We start from the raw sequence: 27,694 nt of genomic DNA on the forward strand, positions 1-27,694 counted from the left end.
TTTGGAATAAGTACGACCTTTTAATTTTTCTTAAATTCGGATTATACTAATATGTTTATTTCCTACTGAAAAACAAAAAAAGCTATTGAATACATGAAGTTACAATCCAGATGCCAGTTTCATGTATATTTTTGAGGTTAACTATCGGTTTCCTAAGTCTCTATGAGGGCAGGGCGTGGGGTCTGGGTGATGAAGGTCGTAGTTCTAAACCTAGTACCCGCTCGGCGCGGAAGAGGTGCTCTGAGTTGTTAAATGAATTAGTCACTACGTGGTCCGTGGGCTGCAAAACACGCGCATAGGCATCTCTATTGTCAAAACCCTAACACTGGCTTCCCCTAGCGGAGGCTGTCCGGGAACAGGCGGCGGGGCGGGCTCAGCCTTCCCGCCCGTACGGCGCGGGGCCGGCGACCCCGTCTGGAGGCAGCGGAGGAGGCGGCCACTCGCTTCCCCCCCACCCCCTCGGGATCCGGAGGCGTCTTGAAAGGAGGCAGATAAACAAAGGCAACCGCACCGAAACCGGCCGTTCCGTCTCACAGCCTCCGTCTCACATCGCGTGCCCGGGTGTCCGCGGAACACGGTGACCCTGCATCGGTCGGCAGGCAGGTGGAGCCCGCCCCCCGCGGCGCGCGCCTCCTCTCCTCCTAAGGCGCACGGCGGGGGCCCTCCGCGGCCTCGCGAACCGTCAGACCCTCGGGGACCCTCGGCCGCTCGCGAGCTGACACTCCCCTCCCTCCTCCTCCTTCTCCTCCTCCTCCTCCTCCTCCCGGGAGCGCCGAGCCGCCGCGCGCCCCTCCGCCAGGCGCACGCGCACGCGCACGGGAGGCGGGGCCCCGCTTCCCGGCACCGACTGAACGCCCGGCCCCCTCACCCCACCCCACCCCCCTCTCGGCCCCGAAGCTCCGCCCCTCCCCGAAGACGAGTCGGCCCGGAGGAGGAGACCGGAAGCCACTTAAAGCAGAGCTGGAGCTGACAGGCGAGCGAGCTGGAGCCCGGAGAGCAGTTGCGGCTTTCTGCGCCCAGGTCCGCGGAATGGCCCGCGCGCCGCTCGCCGCGTCGGCCGCCCACGACCCCTAGACACCGGCCCTCGCCCTCGCCCTCCGCTCGGACCGCTGGCGCAGAGGCGGCCCTCCACGCCGCGCCTGGGCTGCGTTCGAAGGGCGGCTTGCCTGAGGTAAAAGGGGCTTGGGGGGGTGGGCAGCGAGCGGCGGAGGGACCCCAGCGGGATGGCGGGCGCCGGCCTCGCCGCCCCGAGTCCCCGCCGGGACAGCCGCGGATCCATAGACTGCCCCGGAGAGCTGAATGCGCTGGCGTCCGTCGGTGGCGGGCGGGGTGGGATCGGGTTCAGCGCCGGGAGCCGGGCAGGTGGATAGATGGACTGGCGCCGCGGGGCTTGCGGGGCCGCCGGCGGCTCCTCTCGGGGGGTTGCAGCCCGGGGCAGCCCCTGCGGGAGGGCTCGACGCTGCGGGAGAGTTCCGGCCGGCGCGCGTTCCGGGCTGCAGCCCAGAAGTTTGCAGGCTGTGTTCGAGTTAACTTTGAGTGCGCACCGGTCCCCCTTCCTCTTCCCCGCCGTCCGGAGTGTCCGCTGCCGCTCGGCCCCGCCAGCTCCGGGACTCGCCGGCCGGTCCTCGGGAGGGAGGCAGGGCCGAGGGGGCGGAAGATTCATTGTGAACTCGCCGCGAGTGGCTTCGGGGAGGCGGGGAGGTCGGGTCCTGAGGAAGGTGGGCCGGGAGTGAGGGGGCGCCCGGGGTTCCTGAGGACAAGGTGAGGGCGGGGATGCTCACCCTCCCGGCCAAGTGCAGAGCCGGGTGGAACGGGCGCGGCGGGAGGTCGTGGCTGCGCGGAGCGCGGCCGGCAGGAGGCGTCGCTCGGACCCCGGCGTCTCAGGGCTTGGCTGTTTGGAGCCGGCGGTTTCCATGGAAGGTGTGACCGGCCGGTGGTGCCAGACGACCCAGGCATCACGAGGTGAAGGGTGGCGCGATTGGGTTGCCCGCTGCGGGCGACTGGAGGAAACGGCCTTCCAATCTTTTTATTTTTCTGTTATGCAAACTAATTGAGGAACTGGTGGCTTCCGCACTCCACTCCTCTGCTTCCTAGTTGAGTTTCCGAGTTTGGTGGAGGGCGGTAAGAGGAAAAGTTGTGTGCGTGCGAGTGTGTGTGTGTGTGTGTGTGTGTGCGTGCGTGCATGTGCGTGTGCAGAAGTATAAATAAAATCGCTTTAGTATTTTGCCTGGATTGGTGTGATAGGAGGGGATAGTGTGCGTGCGTAGGGGAAGGCACAGGCGGATTTGATACGGAGAGGGAATACCACAATCTGTGCCAACTGAGCCTTGAGGCAAGAGCAACGAATGATGAATAATAACGCCTGGCTTGGCTGCTTTCCAGTTATTTATGTCTCATGTCAGATCCCTCCTTCGTGAGGCTTTCTCTAACAATGCCAGCTCATACTGAACTCAAATATTTATTTATTTAAAAAAATAAAATAAAATCTCTTTTGTACTTAGACTAGCACTTTGTTCCATGCCTTGTGTTTTTCTGAGTTTTGATTATTCAGCACTTTGTATACATAGACTTATAAATCCCTCCTAGATCTTTATATTCGTTTTTTAAAGCACGAAGTCTTACCATTTTGGGTTTTGACCTTCAACCAAGAACAAAGCATCTAATGTATGCCTTTTCTAAAGTAATTCAGCCACAAAATACAGACATTCTCAGTGGTGAACCGTGCTAGGTACTATACTGGACTCCTAATGCATGCTTGATTAAATCATAGGTTCTTACATCAAGGAGTTCTTTCAGTCTATTGGACAAGAAAAAAGACCATTAATTGCTCATCACTGTCCTTTCTCATCTGGAACAATCTCAGTAAATACCTGGAAATCTCAGTCATTTTAAAGAATCTGGTTCTTGCAAGGAAAAAAATTTCTTAGTTTCCATTAGCAGCTCATTCAGATTTGGTGTTTTTTAATATTTGTATTTTTGGTTATAATATACTTTCATTTGGTTTTTTTAAAGTGGATAAGTGTAACTTTTCTAAAGACAAGGACTTAGAAGACCCTTTGTATAATCGTGCTGTGTTAAGTTTCTAAGGCACAGTACAGTGGCTGTTGAAGTTAGGTATATCCTGATATTTCTTCAGTTATGAGAATTTTTTTAAAAATTTAGAAATCTTTAACATTCAGTAATTAAATCTTAGAACTTTCAGAATGTAAAAACATTAGCAGACTTCTGGCTTCACAATAGACTTGAAAGCTTCTGTGTCTATCCTTACACACACACCAGTTCTTTCACTTTTTAACCTTTTAAGTTTATCCTTTTGATGAACTTTCCTCCCAGAGAAACTTGTTTTTGCAAACTCATGGGACAGATCATAAACAACTGTAAAGGGAACCACAAAGCTAAGCAAGAGATGTGGTTTCCCTGCTTTCATCATCTAGAAAAGGCAGTTTTTTTGTTATTTTGCTTTTGTTGTTGTTGGTTTTTTTTTTTTTTAATTTTCTTCGAGACAGGGTTTCTCTGTATAGCCCTGGCTGTCCTGAAACTCATTTTGTAGACCAGGCTGGCCTCGAACCCAGAAATCTGCCTGCCTCTGCCTCCCAAGTGCTGGGATTAAAGGCATGTGCCACCACCGCCCGGCTCAATTATTTCTGCCTTACAGAATAAAGCCATACCCCCTGTAGAATCACACACACAGCATTCCCTCTGTCTCCCCCTCCTCTATGTGTGTGTGTGTTTATCAATTATTAAGGCAATATATAACTATTGAAAAATACATTCTCATCTACTATTATCTACTATTTTGCAGTTTTTCGCATAGATTTTGAATCTCCATTTCTCAATTTAAAAAACGAAAATTGACCTATAAGAGCTAACTATAATGTAAGCAGTGATTACAGATAGTTAATCATAGACTAACGCAAAAAGTTTTAATGAATGAATTTGTTCAATTGTCAGTTTTTAAATGATCATCTTTCTTCCTATCCTGGTAGGATTTGTAGATACTGAGGCACAGTTGGAGTTAATCCACATCATGGAAATGGAAACCAACGAACCTGAGCCAGACTGTGTAGTACAGCCTCCTTCTCCTCCTGATGACTTTTCATGCCAAATGAGAATTTCTGAGAAGATCTCTCCATTGAAAACTTGTTTTAAGAAAAAACAGGAACAAAAAAGATTGGGAACTGGAACCCTGAGATCCTTGAGGCCAATATTAAATACTTTGCTAGAATCTGGCTCACTTGATGGAGTTTTTAGAGCTAGAGACCAAAACAGAGATGAGAGCAGCTTACATGAACATATAGTGAAAAAACCCCTGGAAATCAACCCATCATGTCCACCAGCAGAAAACAGTTTGCCTGTCCTGATTCCTGATGGGACAAATGTTGAGGGCCAATTACCAGAAGCGCATCCTTCTACCGATGCTCCAGAACAGGTGGTTCCAATCCAAGACCACAGTTTTCCACCAGAAACCATCAATGGGACAGTGGCAGATTCTACAACAGGACACTTCCAAACTGACCTTTTGCATCCTGTTTCAGGTGATGTTCCTACAAGTCCTGACTGCATAGATAAAGTTATGGATTATGTACCAGGAGCTTTCCAAGACAATAGTTTTACAATCCAGTACATTTTGGATACCAGTGATAAGTTGAGTACTGAGCTCTTCCAAGACAAAAGTGAGGAAGCTTCCCTTGAGCTTGTGTTTGAACTTGTAAACCAGCTACAGTACCATACTCACCAAGAGAATGGAATTGAAATTTGTATGGACTTTCTGCAAGGCACTTGCATTTATGGCAGGGATTGTTTGAAACATCACACCGTATTGCCCTATCATTGGCAGATCAAAAGGACAACCACTCAGAAGTGGCAGAGTGTTTCCAATGATTCTCAGGAGCACTTGGAAAGATTTTATTGTAATCCAGAAAATGATAGAATGAGAATGAAGTATGGGTATGTATTATAACAAGTTAAAAGTTGTTACATATTCTAATGAAGCTGAAAGTTTGGTATGGTGGTTTCTTTCAGTTGTGTACCAAGTTTTTTGTTTTGTTTTTTTCTTTTGTGACTTTTATGCTATTCTGACTTTTCATAGTGTTTAAATTTTAATATGGTCTCTGTACCTAACCAGACAAACATTTTATGATTTGAACAATTTAGATATCATTCTGTTTAGTATGTATATGTTTGAATGAAAGTTGTATATACATTTGAGTGTTGAGAATCAACACTAGTATCAAGTACTATTTTAACTGTAATCACCTTGCCTTTAAAAGAAAATCCACTATGAATCTTACATACTAAACTTATCTAGTTTTTAAATTTTTATGGGTTGAGTAGCTTTTTTTTTTTTAAATATACAAACTAAGATTTGGAGTTCTTTTACTAAACACTATATGAATAATTCAGAAGTTCTTCATTCATACACAGATACATGCTATTTTGATTTTTTTAAGGTGTTGGAATGTGTATGAGTGTTCTGCCTGTGTAAATGTATGTCCACCTGGTGCTGCAGAGGCCTGAAGCCAGTGTTGAATACCCTGGCACAGTTACAAACTGTTTTGAGCCTTGATAAGGTGCTAAGAACTGAACCTTAGTCCTCTGCAAGAGGCCCCCTTTTCTTAAAAATAGTTTTAATAAGGTATTGTCCAAGAACTCCATTGCCCCTGAGCTATCAATTCTAATTGTCTGTCAAGAGTTTATGAATTCTCAAAGCCACTCGAATCCTTCCATCTCCAGATTACAGAACACTTCAGAACATTGACCTTTTCACTTATGAAGCAGATTTCAGTCTACTGAGTACTTGAACATTTTGGTACATTAAGTTTATGTTTGACTTAGTCATAAAGAAACTAGCAAAATCATTGTCTTAAACATTACACTCTGTTACTGTAAGCAAGTCAAGACAATCATTTTGGTCCCAGAAGGTTCAAAAATTCTTTGGTCAATAACATTGGATATTTATAACTAATAAGATCTTTTTGCTTGAAAAGTAGACAGATTTAGAGCCTTTCGCAAAAACTATAGGATCAGTTATAAGGTAGTTACAGTAGGAACTTGATTTCCAAATTAGTCTTAATGATATAAAGTAATATTTATATGACACTTAGGAGAGGAAAAGTATGAGTGAATTGCTATTGTAATTGATATTGCTGCTACTACATTTTAAGTGGTCCTGCAGTAATAACAAAGCTGGAAATATGAACTGTTAATTACTAATGAAATTTTCAGTGAACAAGAAGAAGAAATATAAGATTGAAAATAACTGTCAAAAGTTAGGCTTTTGGGGATCTGACCTGTGGTCATTGCAACCTGGTTTTCCTTGTATTCCAAAGCGATGTTGTGTTTCCTGGCAACAAGATGCAGATAACGGCATGTTGAGCCTTGCTGAGAGAATCACAAACAAGCTGGAGCAGCCCAGGTTCACATGGTTACCACATTATTTGGCTAAAGCTATTAATCTCTGTGGTCAGGCCTGTAAAGCTGGTCTATCTGTGCAGATTGCACATAACCAGGAAATGTGTGTTCAGCTGTGTATATGTTCATATTGGACCCAGTCTTATATACAGGAAGAGTGGATGAATGGTGTTTGTTTGTTCTACTTGTTTTGGGTAGTTTATATGACAAAGTCATCAATGCACACTATATCATAATATCATTTTGAGAACTTTGAATTATGTTCATAGTTCTGGGTCTGTAGCAGAGACAGGTATAGTTTAAAATTATGCAGATAGAAATCTTTATTTTTCTTTGCACCTGTGAGGATTTAACACCTAAGTTAATCAAAATTGGAATTTGCATTGTTTATTTTGTTTTCAGGAATGAAATTGGGTAGTAAATTGAGCCAGATGTTTTCAGTTTCCTTTGAGCTCTTTAGTTAAGATGATGCTTGTATACTAAAAACATATATATAATATTTGGATGATAAATGCTTACAATACATTCCTGCTTGCATTCTCTGCTTTTGTAAATCATACGTGTGTATTGCCAACATCAGCTGGAAGCTAATTAGTTAAGGGTCTGGACTCCAAATTTGATTTTTAGACTTCTTTTGGATATGGGCCAGGCCTTCAGAAATTACTGAGAGCAAGAACACTAAGTGTTGTATTTTTTATTGAGAAAATAATCTCTTAACAGTATAGATACTCATCATCAGGAGATGGTGATTTTTTGAGTGGCAGAACTAAGCAGTTTCAAAGGAGCCATGCTAATTGGAATACTGTGTTGATAATTGAGACTGGAAGCAGTGCAAATCTTTTTTAGCAACCAAGATCACCATTAGTTTCACATTACATTCATTTCATAGTAAGTCAGAATGGAAGGGAACCACAAACTGGGTTTTGGACCTGACTTGCTAGTGAAACTATGACCAATGAGTATTCTAATTTCTCAGTTCATTGACAGAGGATTGGGGTGAGCTCATGGTTAGATTTTCTTAGGGAGAAGGTGGTTTTGGTTGTTTATTTTGAGACATGGTCTTGCTATGTAGGCAATGCTGTACTAAATGTATTAAATGTTATGATTATAGGTGTGAGCTATACAGCAGCTCAGAGTTTAGTATGTGTGTTTGCCTAGTATTTACGGATAATGTAATTTTACTTGCTTTTAAAACATTGTTATAATCTTGGCTGCTGTGAATGTTTATTGGTAATAGTTCTTACGAGCCTTTTCAAAAATCTATCCAAGGGAAAATGCCAGTAGATAACTTCAAAGCAGCTCTATGTAAGAAGTCAAAAGCGTATGTTATAATTTATATGACTTGGTGAAGTATCTAAACTAGATACTTCAAGTTGACTGAACTTGACTAGAATAGTTAGCCAAATTAGTTCTGGTCTATACAGCTGTGATGATGTGTGAACTAACTCATTAAGTGTTGTTGATAACACTGGACAGAGGAGAACAGCTGAAACTTAACTGTGCCTTGTGACTTTTGGTATTTCTTGAATATACACAGCTGTATCAGTTTGAATTTATTTTTAAAATTCCTGTGTAAGAGAAAGAGAGAGCTCCATAAGCAAGTGACTTTCAAAATGGGTGCCTTGTGCTACTACGATAAAGCCATGCAATGACTTGTTTTTCTACCTCTTTATGCTGCTATTTACATATGAAATAAAACTAATTGGCATCTATCTGTACTAATCTAGAGAAGTTAGTGAGTCTGTGTGGAGCCATCATGAGAATCAATAGCAGTCATTCATTTACTTTTCTGGCTTTTCATCAATAAGTAGGTTACTTCTGAAGCAGCTGTCACCTGGCTTCAGGTTGAGGTCAGGCTTTTCCTGATGTAATGAAAATGAACCTTGGAAACAGCAAAGATTTCTAATTATTCAGAAGACTGGGGGATAAAAAGCTCATAAGGCTATCTGGCAATTTCTGAATATAGTTGCATGATACATAATATATTTTATTATCCAGTTGAATCCAAAGCTTTTAGTTATTATTGTACATGAAAAAGATACTAGTGATATGAAGGTGTAAAGAGAAACTCAGGCATACAAGATACTTTTGATTAACTCTTCTGTCACCCTATAAATCTCTTTTGTTTTTCCTGTTATACTAGAATTTCTAGGTTTTCATTCAATTATAAAACAAAGGTAAATTCTTTATATTTCTGATTAGTGATCCTCATTGCAGATTTGAGTGCTATTTCTAAAGAGTGAAGCAGTTTATATCATCTATAAACTATAACTACTGAAGGAATGCTACTAAAATCCAACCATTGTAAATTTGTAACTGTTTTCTGTGGCCTGCTAATTTCTTATTATCCCTCGCCCCCAATTTGAGACCACCAGATTGTGCATTCTTTGTCTGCTGGGATTGGTTCTGGAATGTATTTAGATTAGGTTGTCAAGTCCTTTTAACTTAGATCAGCAACCTTTAGTAATTACCAGTCTTTGTGAGTTGTGGAGAGAAAGCTGCATGCATGTGTATATCACTTTACAAAGAAAAAAATCTTATTTTGAGTTGTGTTATAATTGATTCTGGCTCAGTTTTGTGAAAAGTGGCTCAATTCTTAAGACTAACCATTGCTTCTCTTTTATAATTGAGTTACTTTGTATCTTTGAGAGATAAATAGATTGCTAAAGATTGAGCCACATTCTGTTAGATTTTGTACTTAGAGTTAGTATTCTATATTTATTTATGACAAGGCTTTCTGAGGACCAGAAATTACACCACATAAAGACTCCTGTTAATTTTTTTCCCTACAATTGTTAAACATCACCTAGCCCAGCCTCTGAAATAATGACTAAAAGCCTCAAATTGTAATAAAAGACTTTGAAATTACAAGCGGTAGATTTTAAAAAACTGTTTGAGGTTAGATTTTTATGTAAAATAAATGAGCTTATCCCAGTTTTTATTTTGTAGATTTATAAGTCCATACAAAAGATATTGCAAGCTTTACTAAATATAACCAATTTTATGATCAGAAAGACCAAATTTTAGAAGTTGATGCTAGCAAAAAGCCTCTTGTTATCAAATTTTTCCTTTGTGACCGAGCCAGTTATTGTTTTTAAGGCAAGCATAGAAAGTTAATTAAGCATTCCTCTCTGTTGCTTCATGGGATAAAATGTGCCTGTCTTTTCAGTCTTTCTCTGCTTTATTCTGTTGACTAACTTGAGTACCCACTTGACTAGTAAAGAACCCTTTCGTGGTCATTGCACGGGATAAGCTTTTAAAAGAGTGAGAATGTTTAGGGTGACTGTTGTCTTTCTTATATTCCAGGATTTGTACCACAAGAAATGTATTGTAATCTTTCTTTACTAAGTTGTATAAAAGTTTAGTAAGTTTGTATTCTTTATGCAAGTCCAAGTCCTTTGCTTTAGTGCAGTTGCTTCTGAGAAGTAAAGAAAGGCTTGTATTATTTATGTTGTTGAAGCCACTTCTATCACATTAGCTATTTTTTTTTTTAAAGAAAATTCCTTTTTTTGGATTTTAAGAGATTCTTGCCCTGATTCCTCTTGTTTGCAGTAGCTGTAAGTTCTTTGCTCCAAGTTTCTACCAGCACTGCTTAGTCAGGCATCAAAGAATAATAGAGATGGGAACCCAAGGATAAGCTCTGCAGTGATACATGTGCTTACATTCTGAGCTTCACATCTCCCACAGCTGCTCAGGGTGTAGACAGAGCAAAGGGTACAAAGTACCCTAAATAATTTCCTGTTGTGGTTGGTCTTTGGTTTCTGACTGTCACCTGGTTTAGCTCTTTTATTTCCAGGCACTGACACAATAAGAACAGAAAAAATTCTGGGTTTTCCTTTCAAATACTCATCTTAATTTAAAAAATAAAAAAAAGACTTTTCTTGGATTAGCGAAATACTGTCATACATCAGAAGTGTTGTATAAAGCCTCTTAATGTCTTTTCTGTAAAAACTTCCTCATCTTTCCCACAAGAATTGGGGTGCTGTCAGTAATAGATTCTCTGTATATTAGTTTGTGTACATTAAACTTTAGTCTGCTAAAACTTGTTTACTGTAGATTGTTAGCACCAGAACATAAACAACTGTCAGTGAGTCTATTTCTGTTTCTCTTACCTACCAGCTAAATTTATTTAGAGTAACTGGAGGAAAAAAATACAAGGCTAAATAAAATTTGGAATAATTTTTTTTCTGGAATAATTATTTTTGAAGAGTCAATTGTAATTGATTTTTTTTTTCTTTTGAGACAGGGTTTCTCTGTGTAGTCCTGGCTGTCCTGGCTACTCTGTAGACCAGGCTAGCCTCCAACTCAGAAATCCATCTGCCTCTGCCTCCCAAGTACTGAGATTAAAGGCATGTGCCACCATTGCCCGGCTGTAATTGAAATCAGAAATAAGTTGACTAGTACATTGTATTTTCTAGACATTACTAGATTATGTTCTATAATGTTTATACTGTCTTGTAAATGAGTTCTAATTTGAGATTATTTTAAAATGATTTAAAGGATATATATATATCATAAGCATTTTTCATTTGTGTGGAAATGTTTTATAAATTTTATTTTAGCCCTTTCTACTTGGAGTTTTTTAAAACTTGCATATTGGCACACATTTTTAATTGATCACTTTGAAACTTCTACTTTTAAAATATTTTATTCAACAAAGGGAATATTCACATATTTCAGTAATCTTTAACTATATAATTTAGGGCAATATAAGATATAAATGGAACCTTTAGTATGACTTTTTAGGGAAAAAAAACCTAAACTGCTTCCTTTCCCAGCTGTTCTCATAGAAATTACATTTCATTTCCTTATTAGGCCACAGTTAAATATATTTCACTTACAGTTACCCTCTACTTGTCTCAGGACATGTGATTGAACTTGGATCAAAATTAAGGCTGTATGACATTTCTGGCATCTTAAGAGTGCAAAATTTAATCCCAGTGCTCTGAATAGATCACAGTACTCTGTAAGATCTTACAAGTATACTTTTTATTTACAAAAGATTTTAGGATTAGTCACATGACATTAGAAAATTCTTTGTTTGTATATGTTCTTGGCTTTCATCTGCAGTTACTATTTTAACAATAATAATAATGCCTAACTTTCGTTCATTTATTTTCCTATGGCTAATAGTCTGTTTTTAGTGCTTGTTTTGGTTGAGATGGGTGCAAAGATGGGAAGTAAAGGAAAATGAAGGGTCTTTAGGAACTCTAAATATAGGATCATTAGAATTTTGACAAATATTTATGTGCATTCAAGTGACTGTGTCTCAGTATGACTGGTTTTGGTTTTGCTTTGTTTTAGCATAAGCTTTACTAACAGCATGTTGTCCTTTTCTTCACATTGTTTGGGATTTTTTTTGTTTGTTTAGGAAACTTAATTACCTCTCTTTTCTCCTTTCAACCTCTCTCTATCTCCACCTCCATCTCTTCCCCCTTCTCTCATTCCACTGTGTTCTCTTCTAGAAAGACTTCCAAGACCACACATTAAATGTCTGACATGTAAATCAGGCATGAGGTTTGGCATATAGATAAGTGTGATGTCCCACTTAAAATTGCTTGCCTTCTCAGAAATTCACAAACATGTTTCTGATGTTCCAAGATCATTCAAGGGAGCGCCCCACATGGGGTTAATGATCACTTTTTAAAATGCACTATATCATCTTAAAATGGAGATACCCTTACCCTTACCTACTACTTTTAGTATTTAGAAACATTAGATATGTCTATAATTCTAGTTTTATGTTAATAGATCTACTGAGTAATTAATCTAAGTCTTGGTAATCCTGCCTCTGCTACATCATCCTCCTTTAAAGTGGTAATCAACATTAAAGGTTTCTTATTTTTCCTCCATGAGTGTACCATGTGCATGCCTGGTGCCAAAGAGATTAGAAGAGATCCCCTGAAACTGGAGTTACAGATAGTTGCAAACCATCACGTGGGTGCTCAGAATCAAACCCAGGTCCTCTGCAAGAACAGAAAGTGCTCCTAACCACTGGGTCATATCTCCAGCTCTAACATTTGGCTTTTAATATGCCCATAGCTTCTGAGATCCGTATAGATAATAGTATAAACTCTGAAATTTGTCTTACGAATATGCCTGTGATTTAGCTACTTTGAAACACAAAAGGAATCTGGGTATATAAATTGTATATAATTTTAAGCCTTTAGTGAATAGTTGAAAGATGTTGCATGGAATGTCAGCATTTATAAATGTTTTACTTTCTCTCTAGGAGCTCTCTACTATCTGAGGCAATGACAGCAGAAATCATAATTAGTAACAGGATATGGTAATTGACAGTGATAGTGCTTCTAATATAGGATACTATGGGCCCTCTTTAAATACTCTCAGATTCAAAGAATTGTTACCTAGGCCTGGTTATTACATGTCTGTAATCTGGCAGGGGAACTGCAAGTTTAAGACCAGCACAGGCAGTTTAGGCTTTTCTCAAATAAAAAAGGGTCAGGGATGTAACTGAGTAGTATGATGGATGCTTGCTTGCCTACTTTGAGATAAGGAAGAAAGCTTACTTTTAACAAAGGGGATGTTACTCATTTTCATAAAAGTTTAACCTCATATAAACTATGGTGTAAAGTACATAGTCCTCTGAAGTTTAATAACTATAGTACTTTCACAAAATATGTTGGTATATTATACACCATATCTTTGGTTCTCATTTCCTTGTAACGTCTTGAAGGATATAAGCTGACAGATAACTCCAGCATAACCGAGTTCTGGAAACATCAAAGCCATGTATCAAAAGCTATATTTTGTGTCCCTGTGAAATTTCTTCAGCAACAATAGCAAACATTCCCATCTGTCAAGCTTGTCTTAAGCTAGGAGATCCCCACATACTCTCCAGGCAACATTTAATCTTTTCCTTCTATCCTTATTACCCTCAGCTTAAAACATTTTATTTTACATGATAATAATAGAAGAGGGCTACTAATCGTGAATGTTAAGTTCAGCTTATTAGGGTGAGTGCTAATGTTTAAGGTCATAGATTTACCCTTATAGAAACTGCTTAACTCTTCTTTTGTTGTTTGTTTTTTTGGTTTGATTTATAATGTTTTTGAGACAGGTTTCTTTGTATAACAGTCCTGGCTGTTGTGGAGCTTACTTTGTAGACCAGGGTGGCCTAAAACTCTGAGATTTGCCTGCCTCTGCCTCCCAAGTACTGGGATTAAAGGACTGGTAAACTCTTTAATAGGCAGAAAGCCAAGGTTCTGAAGTCTAGAGGATCTCATTAAATTGAGCAATGTTCAGAAAAGTTTATACTTAATTTACTTTCCTAAAGTCTTACTTTTGATTTTTATTGGCATCATTTTCCAAGAGCACAGATTAGAAATAAAGGACACATTCTGGACTCTGAGAAAGTCTTTGTGTAGTGCAGACTGGCCTCAAACCTGACCCTTCTCCTGCCTCAGTCTTCTAAGTGCTATCATGTGCTTCTGCTACCACACCTGGTCATCACGAACTCTGTACTTTCTTACCCACATGTAATTAATTGTTCTTGATGAAGTTTGATCGTAACCCTAACCTCTCAAGCAGCCCCCTTTTATTGCCTCCACAGTCTGTCAACATTTGTCTCGTAATTGTTAAACATAGATAATAAATATGCTAATATATTGCAAAATAGTGCTAGTCTCTACTCTTCCCTCATCTTTCTCCATCCTCTACCGAAAATAAATCATTTTACTGGAGTAAGCTTTAGAAAAGGCAAACCTGGGCCATGCTGATCCTGTTCAAAGGATCAAGCCCTAACCTCTTAACCCAGTATACAAAGCTCTTCCTTATCTGACTCCAGCCAATCTCTCCAGACCAGTCTTATCTCTAATCACCTCCCACATACACTCTGACCTCCCACATGAACTGCATGTGCTTCTTGCATTGTATCCTCATGCCCTGCTTAGTTAACTTTACACATATTAAGTCCCCTCATGGTGGTCTGGTAACTACGTTCACATGTCACATTCTGAAGCAATCCTTGTTACCTTTCCTGATACCTTTATCAGCAATGGCAGGCTTTGTTTGGTATTTTCTTAAAGATCTCACTATGTATCAGGTTGATTGTTATTATTTTCTTCATTATTACATCTAGTTTATTTTGTGTATCATGGGGGGAGGGGCATATGCTATGGCACAGCAATGGTCAGAGGTCAGAGGACAACATGTCAGAATCCGTTCTCTCATTCTACCATGTGGATCCTGGGAATGTCAGGTTTGGCACCAAGTGTTTTTACCCCAGAGCTATTTCAACAGCCTCTCAAATAAAAATTGTCCAAGACAATTAAATTGTATACTGAGTTCCCAGATGCATAATGTATAAACAGAAAACTATCTGAGCAAGAAATGTAGTAATTTTTGTTTTACTCAACACCTATTTCTGTATTGGTTTTGATTGTTCTTTTTACCTCTGTTTATCTTTCTCCTTGTGGGATCTTTTCACTTTTTTTTTTTTTTTTTGAGTATCTGAAATATATACACATATGAAATGATATGTGAGGCATACTTTGTGCTCTTTTGTGGGTACTGGTACATACATTGGTGAGATATTTCTGGAAATGCTGCTTAATTAGTATGTGAGGTTTTTGTGAGATAAGAGAACCATTGTTAAAAATTATGAGAATGGGATCCTTTCCCAGAATTCCAAGTTAGTTTTCTATCTGGATTTTTGAACATGTATGTGTGATGGTATGTTCATTAGTAAAGCATGTAACAGGGTTTCTAATTTTATTCTTTTAGTAAGTCCATAAGCTGTTCACAAGATGTGTTTTGTCCCTCTGATGAATGATGAGGTTATAACTAAATTCTACAGTCTAGTGACCATCTCCTTTGTATTCTGGCCACCTCTCAACTTTTATGCTGAGTAGGGTTCTCATCTGTCTCCACTTTTATCATGACACCTCCCCACCCTGCCTCCTCAATCTTTAGCATTGTTTCTCTTAATCGGTTTTCACACATCCTATATTTACTGCACCCCTGTCTGCTTTCTCCCTCTTTATCTTCTGTCCTCCAAAGTCCTGGATTAACTTCTGCTCTCCCGTTGCTTGTACATGGTATGCAGGTCCTTTGTGTCTTGTGCACTGTCTTCAACTATTTGAACTGCTCAAATGTTCTAAGGAATTAAGCACTTAGCTCATTGTACTTGTTCTCCTGCACAGCCCCTTGTTGCTACTTTATAATATTTAAACTGTTGTTAAAATATTTTCTTAAATACTCCTTGGATTAATATACATACATACATACATACATACATACATACATACATACATACATAAACTTTCCCTGACCATTATCTTTTCCTGGACACCAAGAACCACTTTTTCTCCCATGACATTGCAAATCTGTCATTTACTCCGATTGTTTGAATATATTATTTGCCACTGGTGAATCTATATAGACAAATGTATACCAGTTCTTTGAAAACCTTGCAAAATTGAGATTAAAGCTCTTAAATTCTTTGTGCATTATCTAATTCAGCACACAATTCATTGCCATGCATAGATGACTTGTAACTTCTTGATAATAGTAAATAATGGCTTGATAAAGAAGACGTTGAACACTTGTTAATTATATTATGTACATGTGTAGTGATTCAAATTGTAGAAGAAAAAACTCTTTGCTTTGAATTTTTAAAATATCCCCTGTTTAAGATTGGGTAACAAAATCCTATAAAAAGATGATATTTATCACATTTGTTATTTTACCTCTGTCAAGTCTGGAAAAGCTTATTGAAAATGAAATATAGCCAAAACAGTACTTTATTTAGTACACCAATCTAAAGAAAGTAAATTAGGGCTTATCATAGCAATTTCTCAATGCCCAAAAGACTGGAATGCATAGAGGTTATAGCAAAAAGCCATGTTCATAGATGTTTTCTCATACAAATCACTATCTATAAGGTTTTTAGTGATAAAGGTTTGTACAGAAATTGCTGAAGTGATGTCTACAATAAAATCTAAACAGCAAGAAGCAAGAGTGACAAAGGGTTTTCCAGAAGCAGTTCTGGAAAATGAGCTTAATGGGGGAAAATATGTTTCAAAACTTAAAATGTCCTTCAGAGAAAGATTTCTAGCTCTCCTCAGTTATAATATCAGGTTTCTCCTTTATAAAGTGATGTGAAAATTGCCTTCTGTAATTTAATATGAAGTTGAACTTAAGCATAGGAATTTCCATTTTCTGGGTTGTTTTCCTTTTTCTAGAATCTCCTATGATAGTTTTTCCTTTAAATTAAATATTACTAGTTATAAATTTTAAATGAAAGAGTGTCCAAATGTGATTTGCCCCTTATTTTTTTACATTCCTAATTATGTAGAATAAATGGGTTTCATTATTTCATAATGAACTCGGAAAAATACTTCCCCTTATGCTTGTCCTTAAGCCTCCCCTCTCAGACTTTTACTTCTCCCTAATAGTCTCTCTTCTACATTCATGTTATTTTTTTTTCCCAAAATGTTATTTTCAACTGCATTTTATTATAGTCCCATTTCATTCTTAATTTAACTTGTATGCTGTTTTAGAATTCTGAAATCAAGCTAGGGGTGTTTTTTTGTTGTTTTTGGTTTGTATGTGTGTTTGCCCGAACGCACCTTCAATTATGCATGTGACTTCAGTTTTGCTTTGTTTTGTTTCCCAAAGAGTAGGACTTGATCATAAATTATGACATGAAGATGGAGAGAGGAGTGATAGATTTTCCTTGACATTTGCCAGGGGTGTGTGCTTTGAGAGGTGTTAGATATTCATGTGAAAAAGGAGAGCATCTTCATTGGTTTGGAAGTATACTCTGTCATTCTTATCATAGTACTACAGTGTCATCCTTAGCATATTGCACAGACTAAGGAAAGGCTACAGTAAATAGTTGAACTTGTGAAACCAGTTTAATTTTCAAACATTTGACTAGAGAGGGTTTTTAGTTCATTTACAGTCCCTGAAACAAGTGTACCAAAAGCACAGTTGGATTATCTAACAAATCGCTAATAATGAATACCCTTCTCAAAATCTTGTTTTGTAACAAGGAAAATCTGTTCCAATCCTTGATTTCACATATAAAGATCCACTTGATCTGTTTTATAGATATCCCTTTAGAAGTCTGCATTGAGAATGAAGAGATACAGAGGAAATGCATTCAGGAACTTAATTACAAATATTTATAATATTAACTTATTTTTAAAAATATTTTCTTAGGGAAATTTGCAGTTGTGCATTATACAGTGCAGAGAACAATGACATTTACTAGTTTCTTAAAGTTAATGGTTCAGACGTTTCACCATGATCTAATGATTCACTAAAGAGCAAATGTTTTATTTAGGTCATCCTTTGTCAATTAATGATTTAAGTGAATTTGAGTCTTATAGTGGACTTGTCTCCCAACAATGTGAAGATGTAAGCTAGATATGGTGGCCCAACACATATAATCTCAGCATCTGGGAGAGGAAGGTAGGAAATGAGTAGGGCTTAGCTATAAAACAATTCAAGGCCAGCTCAGATCAGACTACATGAGACCCTGTCTCAAGAGAAAAAAACTAATGGAGATGTTTATAAAGGCTTAATTTAGCAATAGTAGACTATATAACAGATAATAAAATAGTTTCATAGCTAACTCTCATAATTCAAACTACTTTTTAACATTTTCCCACTTATACAAAGAAATGAAATATTGATACTTGTTGAGTCAGCACTACTGGCCTCATCTGGTGTCATTTTTCTGTCATCTTTTTTGCTACCTCACCAGGCAGTATCGTATATCTACATTGGCACAGGTAACCTGATGCTTCGGGGGGAGGGGGGAAGTTTTTTGGTTTCTCTGTCTGATTTTTATCAGTTTCATTCTTCATACTAACTCCCTGATTGACTACCAGGGTTTGGCTTATCGTAACCAGGGAGAAGAACCTAGGGTTGTATTTATTGGTGGCTTTGGCCAGTAATGGCAGTGGTTTATTGTTAATAATTTTTTAATCATACCATAAGGATACAACCTGGAAATGTTGGTCTAGTTAGGAATGAACATATAGAAAATGTATGTTGGGGAAACAACCAATAATGTTCTTTTATACCAAATAAAACAAATTATGACAGTTCTACATCAGGCTATATTAGATATTCTTAATGCCCAATAAGATATTTAGTTATTTTTATTTAGCAGGTCTTTTTTTTTCTTGGGTCTTTCTAGAGGACAAGACTTTTGGGCAGATTTGAATGCCATGACTGTATTTGAAACAACTGAATTTGACCAACTACGAAGGCTGTCTACACCACCCTCTAGTAGTTCAAACTCTATTTACCACACATTTTGGAAATTCTTCTGTAGAGACCACTTTGGATGGAGAGAGTATCCTGAGGTATTTACATGTTCTTTTTTTCTTTTAAATAAATTTAAATTTTTTCCTGTGGTCTTTTTCCTTTCCAACAGTGACTAAGCAGAACTGAATATAATAATCAGACATCTTAAGGATGTAAATTTAAGTCTTGCTGGTACAGGTAAAACTTCTCTCTTTATATTTCTAAAAGTGTATTTCTTTCCATTGATCTGAAGAACATAATAGGATGCCACTAAATGACTTTCCCAGAATGTCACAGTATAGAGATACTTAACAGACTTGGCGCCATCTTTATAATAGTTTTGATGAGAACTAGTGTAACTTTTGACTATATCTGCCTTCTGTGCTTATAGAAATCTAATCGTGTTAAATCTACCATTTTTAGAAGCCTAAGGGAACAGGAGTCATTCCTGGGTCCATGGAAGAAATGCTTGAATATGTTTCTTTATTAAGCTGTGATTAGGCAAATCCTCTTTTCAGAATTCTGTCATGTGCACATGGTTCACTAGTATGATATAGAAGAACTCACCAGTTGCAAAGCCTTGCTTGTAACTGAATCCAGTAAAACCTTGGAAATGGGTGTTAGAGATTAATTTCTCATTCCACTGATCTAAGACATTACCAAACAAAAATGACCCTAATTAAACACAATATTGAACCATATTCTGATTTTGTCATTTAAGAATTGACTGGTGTCTACCTTCCAAAAAGAGTAAGGGGCTGTTTAAATGGAATGCTTTGACTGTCCTTGTGCCTTTTCTCTTGTGTTTTCTAGGCTTAGAACTTGGCTGAGATTTCTTGTTTTTATTTCTTTTGAAATTTGAGTACTGTTAACTTTTAATTCCTCTCTGAAATTTTCCTTAACAAATGTAAGTCAAGAAAGTCTCTAGGACATCATTAAGGTTGAAAATAGAATAGACTTCTGAGCCTCGTGTATGTGTCATAGGCAGATAGATAGCTGTGCTCTTGTGAGCAGGGGGTGTCTTTCTACTTGTAAGGCCAAGAAATCCTAAATACAGGAATTAGTTTGATTTATTGTATTTGTTGAAATTCCTTTGATGTTAGCAGTGAAGTAAACTGTTTTTTGCTTTCAGTTACTTTTTTCATGTAAATTGGATTTTCATTTAACTTCTGTTTTCTTCTCCATAGTCTGTTGTTCGACTAATTGAAGAAGCCAACTCTCGGGGTCTGAAAGAAGTTAGATTTATGATGTGGAACAACCATTATATTCTCCACAACTCATTCTTCCGGAGAGAAATAAAACGGAGACCCCTTTTCCGTTCCTGTTTCATACTGATTCCATATTTACAGTAAGTATCCAACTGTTTTTTTACTCTTCATTTTTTTACTTTCCATTTGTGTAAATGTACTACTGGATACCAAATTTAAAAGAATTATCTTGGTTACTATTACCGGAATGTGAAATTGTACATTCTTTACATTTAATTCTTAAGTAAATTGAGTTCAGACAACTACTATTCACCCAGTCCTAAAAGCATGAGTTCTATCTTGGGTTTTTGAACTGAAAAAACGGTACAGTTAACATATTTATATAACTTAAGTAACTTGTATTTGGATTAAGCAGAGCTTGCTTCTTATAAGGGGACTTTTTCTAAATTACAAGTCTACTTTAGGGCCAGATATACCATTATAAGAATTTGGTTTTGAAGGTGATACTAAACTTAGTGTCTGTTGGTCCATTCTGATCCTTAAAGTAAAATGCAGCTTTCATATTTCTACTGTTTTTATTTTGAGTCATTCATGGCAAACTCTTAAAGAATTTAGGTCTGGGGTTAAATAAGACCATTAAAAACAAGATAGGTGATAAAAGTAAGAGGCCTCAAGTTTGAAGCCAGCCTGAGATACATACCAAATTGCAAACCAGTTGGGAAAACCAAGGAAGACCCTGTCTTAAAACAAGAACACAAAACTTGAAAATAAAAAGAATCTCTCAGAGAGTTAGAATTCAAAATCAGTTTGTAATAAGTTCAATTTTAGAAATATATTGGCTTGTGTTTTCTTCCAAGTTCCTATGTGAAAACGAAATTGTTACCTTAGGTTTTCTTTTTTTAATTAGAAGTAATAAAAAACGCTATTGCTGGGATTTCACTCCCACAGCTGGAGCTAATGTCTCCATCCAGTAGTTAGGAACATGCTGTCCTCCTGATGAGATAGTAGAACTCATTAGTAAGACCAGCAGCTTGGCATGCTGAGCTAACAGAAGCAAGATGTGGCTCCTCTGTAAGGATAAAATTCTTTTTTCAAATGGTACATTGTTGGAAAAGTTTTAAATAGTAAAAAGAAATACTTTAAGAGATTATGCCTTTAAAAAAACTTATACTCATTTTAAAAGTATAAAATATAAAAATAATATAAGCATAAATATGATATAGAATGCAGAATTGCAACAAAAGAAAATAATTATTTGCTTTTTCTTTTCAAAAATTGTTTTAGTCTTCCTGTCTGAAACGATGATAATAAATGTCTAAAATGAGAGATTAGCAAATCAGTGAGAAGAGGGAGATGATTGAAGAAGAAGAAAAGCACAAAATAAATTGACAGGGTGAAATGTTAAATACAGCATCCTATCTGCTCTCTGGTCTACAGCTACAGGACATACCCTCCTAATAGGGATAAGGAACAAAGGGCATTGGTTCCAAAAGCAGATTTCAGAGGTCACGGTCTTAGCTACAGAGAATGTTTCGTGTTTTCCATTTAACTATTAAATTCAAAGAACCAAAGGAAACAAGAGATGTGGGTCATAAACTTCCAGCAAATTCCATTGTATTAAGAGTGTTTCTGGGCCGGGCGTGGTGGCGCACGCCTTTAATCCCAGCACTCGGGAGGCAGAGGCAGGCGGATTTCTGAGTTCGAGGCCAGCCTGGTCTACAAAGTGAGTTCCAGGACAGCCAGGACTATACAGAGAAGCCCTGTCTCGGAAAAAAAAAAAAAAAAGTGTTTCTGATACTGATAAAAAGAACCCTGTTCTTTAATATTCCTAGAATACCTGAGCTGAAGTAGCATAAGCAAAAAATTAAGGGGCTTGAGGGGCTATGTCTCAAAGCTGAAAGGACATCTATTTCATGTAACCATCTCATGGTTATAAGAATGCCAAACATAGTTTCTTTGACTCTTTCCCTAGAGGGATAAAATTAATCCATTTTTATTTCAGTACTGAAATTGGTTTAGGAAACATTTCAAAATGGTAAAGGGGGTGTGTGGCAAGGATAATAAGGTTGGAATCTGAAAAGCTATAAACAAGTATACTATTGTGATACTATAAGGTGAATAGAAACAGTGTTCTCAGAAAATAGTGGTACATTTTAACACATACATACTTTTTTAAAACATTGCAACTGGAGTATAAAAGTCCATCATCATACATGCCTTTGTATATGTTTCAGTAAAGTTAGAATATTAGCCTGATGAAAGTATGTATATGTGGGAGTCGGTGTTATCCATGTAGGGAATTTAGAATATTTGTGCTTATTGTTGCACTAATAAATAATCATCCTACATGCTCATCAACAGAGAAAAATGTGTTATATGTATGCTTGGTTTTACTCGTCCACAAAGGAAAAGAAAGTCTTTTGAAAGGAAGTGGATAGTCCTGGAGCTCATATTAAAGGAAATAAGCCAGATTCACACAGACAGTTATTGCATGTTTTGTCTTCTATAGAATCCAGATTAAGCAATATATCTGTAAGACAGGCTTGAAAGTGGAACCGGGAGTCTAGGAAGACAATTGGGGGGACAGTAAACAGACTCGGAATGAACAAAGTTCAAAGGTATACATGTGAATTATTTACTTGTCTCGTTGCTTTAACAAAAAACCTGACAAAAGCAAAACTTAAGGAAGGAACAGTCTGTTGTGACTCTTGGTTTAAGGTTCAGTTGATCGTGGCAGGGAAGTTATGATAGAAGCTATGTGAGAAAATAAAGAAAAGAATGTTTGCTGTCTTTCTTTTTATTCAGTCTTGAGACTCAGACCAGCCATGGGAACATCTTTACAGAATGCAAAAAGGTTTATTTCCTGTGTTATTCTGAGTCCTGTAAGATGAAACATTATAGGCATCTATAACATAATAAAACCCATTCTCACTGCCAACTGTAAATAACAAATAAGTCTTAGTAGACTGGGAAGAATCTTAACCTTTGTTGGAAATGTTAAACCCTAACAGTAATGGAAAACCAGGTAGGCTAGTGCCTACCTTTGCAAAGCAGGGTAGGAGTTAGGGGCTAAAAGTTGGAGGCTCTTCTGTAATTTGTTCAGAACAGTGATAATACTTTAAGAAGAGCCAGAGTTTTTTGAGACTGATTAAAGCGGTGGAGCTTCCTTTAGAAAAGCATACCAGTAAAAAACATAACCATTTTAACAGGAAAATAAATCTGTGCCAAGTCTCCAAAGAATTTGTCAGCTCTCGGAAAATGATCCCAAAGACAAGAAATATAAGTCTTTTGTTGTAAAAGATGGAGGAACTACTTAAAACTGCCCCTGAATTTCAGATGAGGGTGGTAGGAGTCCTAAGTCCACTCCCTTAGAGCTTTGTCTTACAAAAGGGCTTTGGGAAGCATTGAATTGAAGGCACAGCTACTTACATGAAGTTGGCAGGGATTAGAGAAGGCAATTGTGTTTCCATAGCATTAGCTTAATAAGCCATCTACTTACTAAGTAGTAGTGGCAATACCAGTAACAGTCATAAGAGTCAGACAAACCAGCTTGTATCTACCATATTAGTAGCTTTATTTTATTGTAAATTGCAAAATGTGGAAATGGAAAGAAATAAGCCTGGATTAAAAAATACATCTGCTATATCAGGACAAAATCATTAACTACTCTGAACTGTTTGTTTATTTAAGGAGGGGGATAATCAAACCATATTGTGGTTCGTGTGGCAGTGACACTGTGAATGAAATATATAGTATGTGCTCAGTGGGTGACTAATGACAGTGGTGATATGCACTTTAGAGATGAATGTTCATATACAACTATAACCTCTGGGTCACAAAGCTCTTTTGAAAATGTCAATTTCCAAATCCACTTGGCAGGCATTACTCCTTCCTTGTGATCACCATGTACTGATGAGTGAGTGTTACAATACCCTGACACTGAAACTAGGTCTCAGGGTCAGGATTTCCTTATTCTTTGCTTCTTCCCTTTTCCTTGTTTTGAAAAAGCTAAAAAGTATGATTTAAATATATGAACCAGGCAGGAAAATGTAAACCTGTTATTTATGTAATTCATCTTTAAAAGTAACAAAGTTGAATTTAAAGATTGAATTGTGCACCCTCTGACATCTGCTCTATTTGGGGGAAGGGCCTGGAGATTGAACCCAGTGCATTAAGTATCATAGGTCATCACTTTATTACTTGAGCCCACCTACCCTTAATAGGCCCCCAGTTTCATCTTAATTACATCTAAAATTGTAAAACTGAAATAATATTTAGTGATTGCTTTAATTTTAGTATTAGAAAGTGAATACCTGCTTCATGACTTTTGTTACTTCTATATAAATAGAAAGTAAAGGTTTTAATTTTTAACCCCAGAAGTTCCAATTTAAAACCTTCCCTACTTTATTTCCCATCCTACATAGTCTATAGTGATAGTAATTTTTCTGCTTAGTGTCAGCAAAGTCTGAAAGAAGCATGTAAATTATCGTTGTTCCTTTGAGACAAAGCTTTTTTAAATTGTATATACAAAAGAGCACTCTAGGGTCTGAAAAGTATCCTATTCAGAAGTAAAGATACTTGTAAGTTGCTCCTTAACTGTTTGGTCTGAAGCAGTACATTTCAGAGTTGTCTCCACAGGAAAGAAGCAAGAAATAAGTAAAGGTGTTTGCTCTAAGAGCCTGTTGTTGTTTTTGTTTGATGGGGTTCTTTTGGTTTGTTTTTTTGAGTTGTTATTTTGACACAAAGTTGCCCAGGGTAGGCTGAGGTTGTATTTCTCTTGCCTCTATCTACTGAGTGCTGGTATCATCGCAAAGCACTATACACTTTGGGTTTGTTTTGCTTCTCTTAAGTAAATAAATAAAATTAACATGTAAGTATTTAAGCTATTCAGTTATAAAATTGGACAGTACTACAAAGCACTATGTAATGAGATGTATTAATTTTTTGAATGCTTTACCTAGTGTTTTTCTCATTATAGGACACTTGGTGGGGTTCCCACTCAGGCTTCTCTGCCTCTTGAAGCAACTTCATCACAAATCATCTGCCCAGATGGAGTAACTTCCGCAAACTTTTACCCTGAAACGTGGGTTTATATGCATCCATCTCAGGACTTCATCCAAGTGCCTGTTTCTGCAGAAGATAAAAGCTATCGAATCATTTACAACCTTTTTCATAAAACTGTACCTGAATTTAAATACAAAATTTTACAAATATTGAGAGTCCAAAACCAATTTCTTTGGGAGAAATATAAAAGGTGAGTCAGAGGTATGAAAACTTAAGAGCATTTCTTAGTATAGCTATTGTCAAATATCCAACACAGTAAACACTTGCGTAGAGTTTAATATGTTCATATTTCCATGTAGTAGCACACATGCTATAATAATACAGCTATAAATAATATTATTAAAATAATGACAAACTAGAGTATGATTTTTGGCATTTTACTTTTAAAGCTTATTATATCTTTACCCTTGAAATTATAAAGCATAGTTTGAATGCATTGTTTATTATCTTAATCTATAAGTCTTCCTCCTAAATGCTGTCTACTTTTTGCACTAGAAAAAAAGAATATATGAACAGGAAAATGTCTGGCCGTGACAGAATAATAAATGAGAGACACTTATTTCATGGAACATCCCAAGATGTGGTAGATGGAATTTGCAAGCACAACTTTGACCCTCGTGTCTGTGGAAAGCATGCTACAATGTTTGGACAAGGCAGTTATTTCGCAAAGAAGGCAAGCTACTCTCATAACTTTTCTAAGAAGTCCTCCAAAGGAGTCCATTTCATGTTTTTGGCCAAAGTGTTAACTGGCAGATATACAATGGGCAGTCATGGCATGAGAAGGCCCCCTCCAGTCAACCCTGGCAGTGTCACCAGTGACTTATATGACTCTTGTGTAGATAATTTTTTTGAGCCTCAGATTTTTGTCATTTTTAATGATGACCAGAGTTACCCTTATTTTGTTATCCAATATGAAGAAGTCAGTAACACTGTTTCCATTTGAAAATCTTGGTACTACTAAGTTATTTGATATGAACTCAATCCAGCATTTGTAGCAGGTTTGGGTGGGACTGGGAGGGAAACAGCATTTGACAGAAATAGGATACTTTTCAGACCCAATTTTTTAATAAGTGCTAGAAAGTAATTTTTTTTAAACAACAAAGAAATGGGTTTTAAAATGGCCACTTATTAATTGTTTACTAATTGTTAGTGTCCTTGGTGTGGAAAAGACTAAAGTGCATATTCTTCATTCACACTTGTACATATAGACAGCAGCAATATTAATAGAAGTATTTGGAGAAAAAAAAAACTGACTAGCCTAATTAAACGTCGCTTGGGTCTGGTACAAGTTTGGTCAAAACAAATAGAGGCTGTGAGCAAAGTGAGGGTTCTGTTTACTTTAACATTGATAAACCACCTGGAGCTGATACTACCATGCTTATTACCTAGCCAAAGCATTTTGTATGGTACTTCAGGGTAGTATACGTTCATGTAATTCTAATAGGTGGGAAGAAATTTTCATTCTGTGATCAGGAGTAAAATATATCATCCACTCAAACCTCCAGAATTTTCCTGAGAACTCGGGATCTGTTCAGAGGAAGTAAAATAATAAAGAACCCATTTGAAAAAAAAATTGTCACCAGCAAAATTCCCTGATTGTTAAGTGTGATACATGTGTTAGCATTCAGCCATGGAAAACCCAGCCTCTTTCACTGTTGCCTAACTTAGTTTCAGAGTTGGGCAACTAGGTTGGTTAAAGCCAGTCGTAAGGGTTAAAAATATTTCTTTTGGAATCCAGACCTACCCCTGGGCTGGTATTATATAATAGAAGACATCTACAACCAAGGTGGAAAGGTTGAGTACTGTGCTTCCCACAAAACAGACTCTTAGCCATATCTGCTGAGTTGAATTGTTCAAGACAACAAGCTCACCCCCATGCCTGCTTTGCCAGATGCACTGGATTTCTTGGCTGACTCTGTACCTTACACTACTTACTTTAATAGAAACACAAACTTGGAAACAGTGCCACTGGCCCAGCAAGAGCACTGTTAGGTGAATGTGCTGTTGCCTCAATTCAGAGCAGTATATTAAGTACTTCTAAGCAAAGCAAAAACCTGAGTAAAGTGAAAAGTGGTTGTTGATAAAATAAACCACAGAAGTCCTTCAGATACCAAGCTCTCCTTGTATGTTTGTGGTTATCTCATTTACCCAAACTTTATGGGAACTTCTCTGTTATTTAAAGCAAGATATAGCTGTACAGATGTCTCAGTGAATCAGTCTGTTTAAGCACTTATCAGGGCTTCCACACAATTATTTATTTTGCCCTAGTTGATGCTGTTGTTTGCTGCCATTGGCAGGAGGAAATGGGCAACTGTGGCAGTCATTCATTCAGTTATAACTTGTAAACCAGTGATCCCCAATCGTTTTCAAGTTAAGACATGTTACCATTGCTTGTTTGATTTTATGGAACTTGTTCCTTTTTTTCTCCCTAAAGGAAACAAAAGCTTTATGACATATTTATTTTTTTAATAAAACTAAGCAAAAATAAAAGTTAATTCTTTAAAACTTCTGTTTTGTTCTATTTCCATTTAAATAACAAATCACTAAATAGTTGATCTGTGTGTTGGGTGGTTGATTGATTGGCTGGGTTGAGTGGGTTGATTTGGTTTGGTTTGTTCACTAGAAGACTGTAAGATTGAATCTGAATAGATCTATTCAGAACATGTTGCTTATCCTCTTCTACTTTGGAATGAAGGAAGTATATTGCCTAGTTTTTAACTGTAAGTCAC

At 37.7% G+C, this 27,694-nt stretch overlaps 2 protein-coding genes across 2 annotated transcripts; one reads left to right on the plus strand and one right to left on the minus strand.

Annotated features, from left to right (window-relative positions):
• LOC110320496 (formin-like protein 5) lies at positions 1-1,953 on the minus strand. Its single transcript, XM_021196546.1, has 2 exons — positions 1,782-1,953; positions 1-1,709 (listed from the first exon to the last, which is right to left on the minus strand). Exons 1-2 carry the CDS (start codon positions 1,913-1,915, stop codon positions 950-952), a joined length of 894 nt encoding a protein of 297 aa, XP_021052205.1. The 5' UTR covers positions 1,916-1,953; the 3' UTR covers positions 1-949.
• Positions 943-27,465, plus strand: Tiparp (TCDD inducible poly(ADP-ribose) polymerase). The gene is made up of 6 exons (XM_021196544.1): positions 943-1,171; positions 3,987-4,947; positions 18,584-18,752; positions 19,881-20,041; positions 24,880-25,155; positions 25,461-27,465. Exons 2-6 carry the CDS (start codon positions 4,028-4,030, stop codon positions 25,906-25,908), a joined length of 1,974 nt encoding a protein of 657 aa, XP_021052203.1. The 5' UTR covers positions 943-1,171; positions 3,987-4,027; the 3' UTR covers positions 25,909-27,465.
• Positions 27,466-27,694: the final 229 nt, after the last annotated feature.

The sequence above is a fragment of the Mus pahari genome, chromosome 4, assembly GCF_900095145.1.
Source record: "Mus pahari chromosome 4, PAHARI_EIJ_v1.1, whole genome shotgun sequence".
NCBI classification, from domain to species: Eukaryota; Metazoa; Chordata; class Mammalia; order Rodentia; family Muridae; genus Mus; species Mus pahari.

Excerpts from the sequence above, each read along its gene's own strand:
- LOC110320496 (XM_021196546.1), bottom strand. The coding sequence starts at position 1,915 with ATGGAAACCGCCGGCTCCAAACAGCCAAGCCCTGAGACGCCGGGGTCC. Across the intron at positions 1,710-1,781 it reads CTCTGCACTTGGCCGGGAGG|GACCCGACCTCCCCGCCTCC; the intron begins GTGAGCATCCCC and ends CACCTTCCTCAG.
- Tiparp (XM_021196544.1), top strand. The coding sequence starts at position 4,028 with ATGGAAATGGAAACCAACGAACCTGAGCCAGACTGTGTAGTACAGCCT. Across the intron at positions 4,948-18,583 it reads AGAATGAGAATGAAGTATGG|AGGACAAGACTTTTGGGCAG; the intron begins GTATGTATTATA and ends GGGTCTTTCTAG. Across the intron at positions 18,753-19,880 it reads GATGGAGAGAGTATCCTGAG|TCTGTTGTTCGACTAATTGA; the intron begins GTATTTACATGT and ends TCTTCTCCATAG.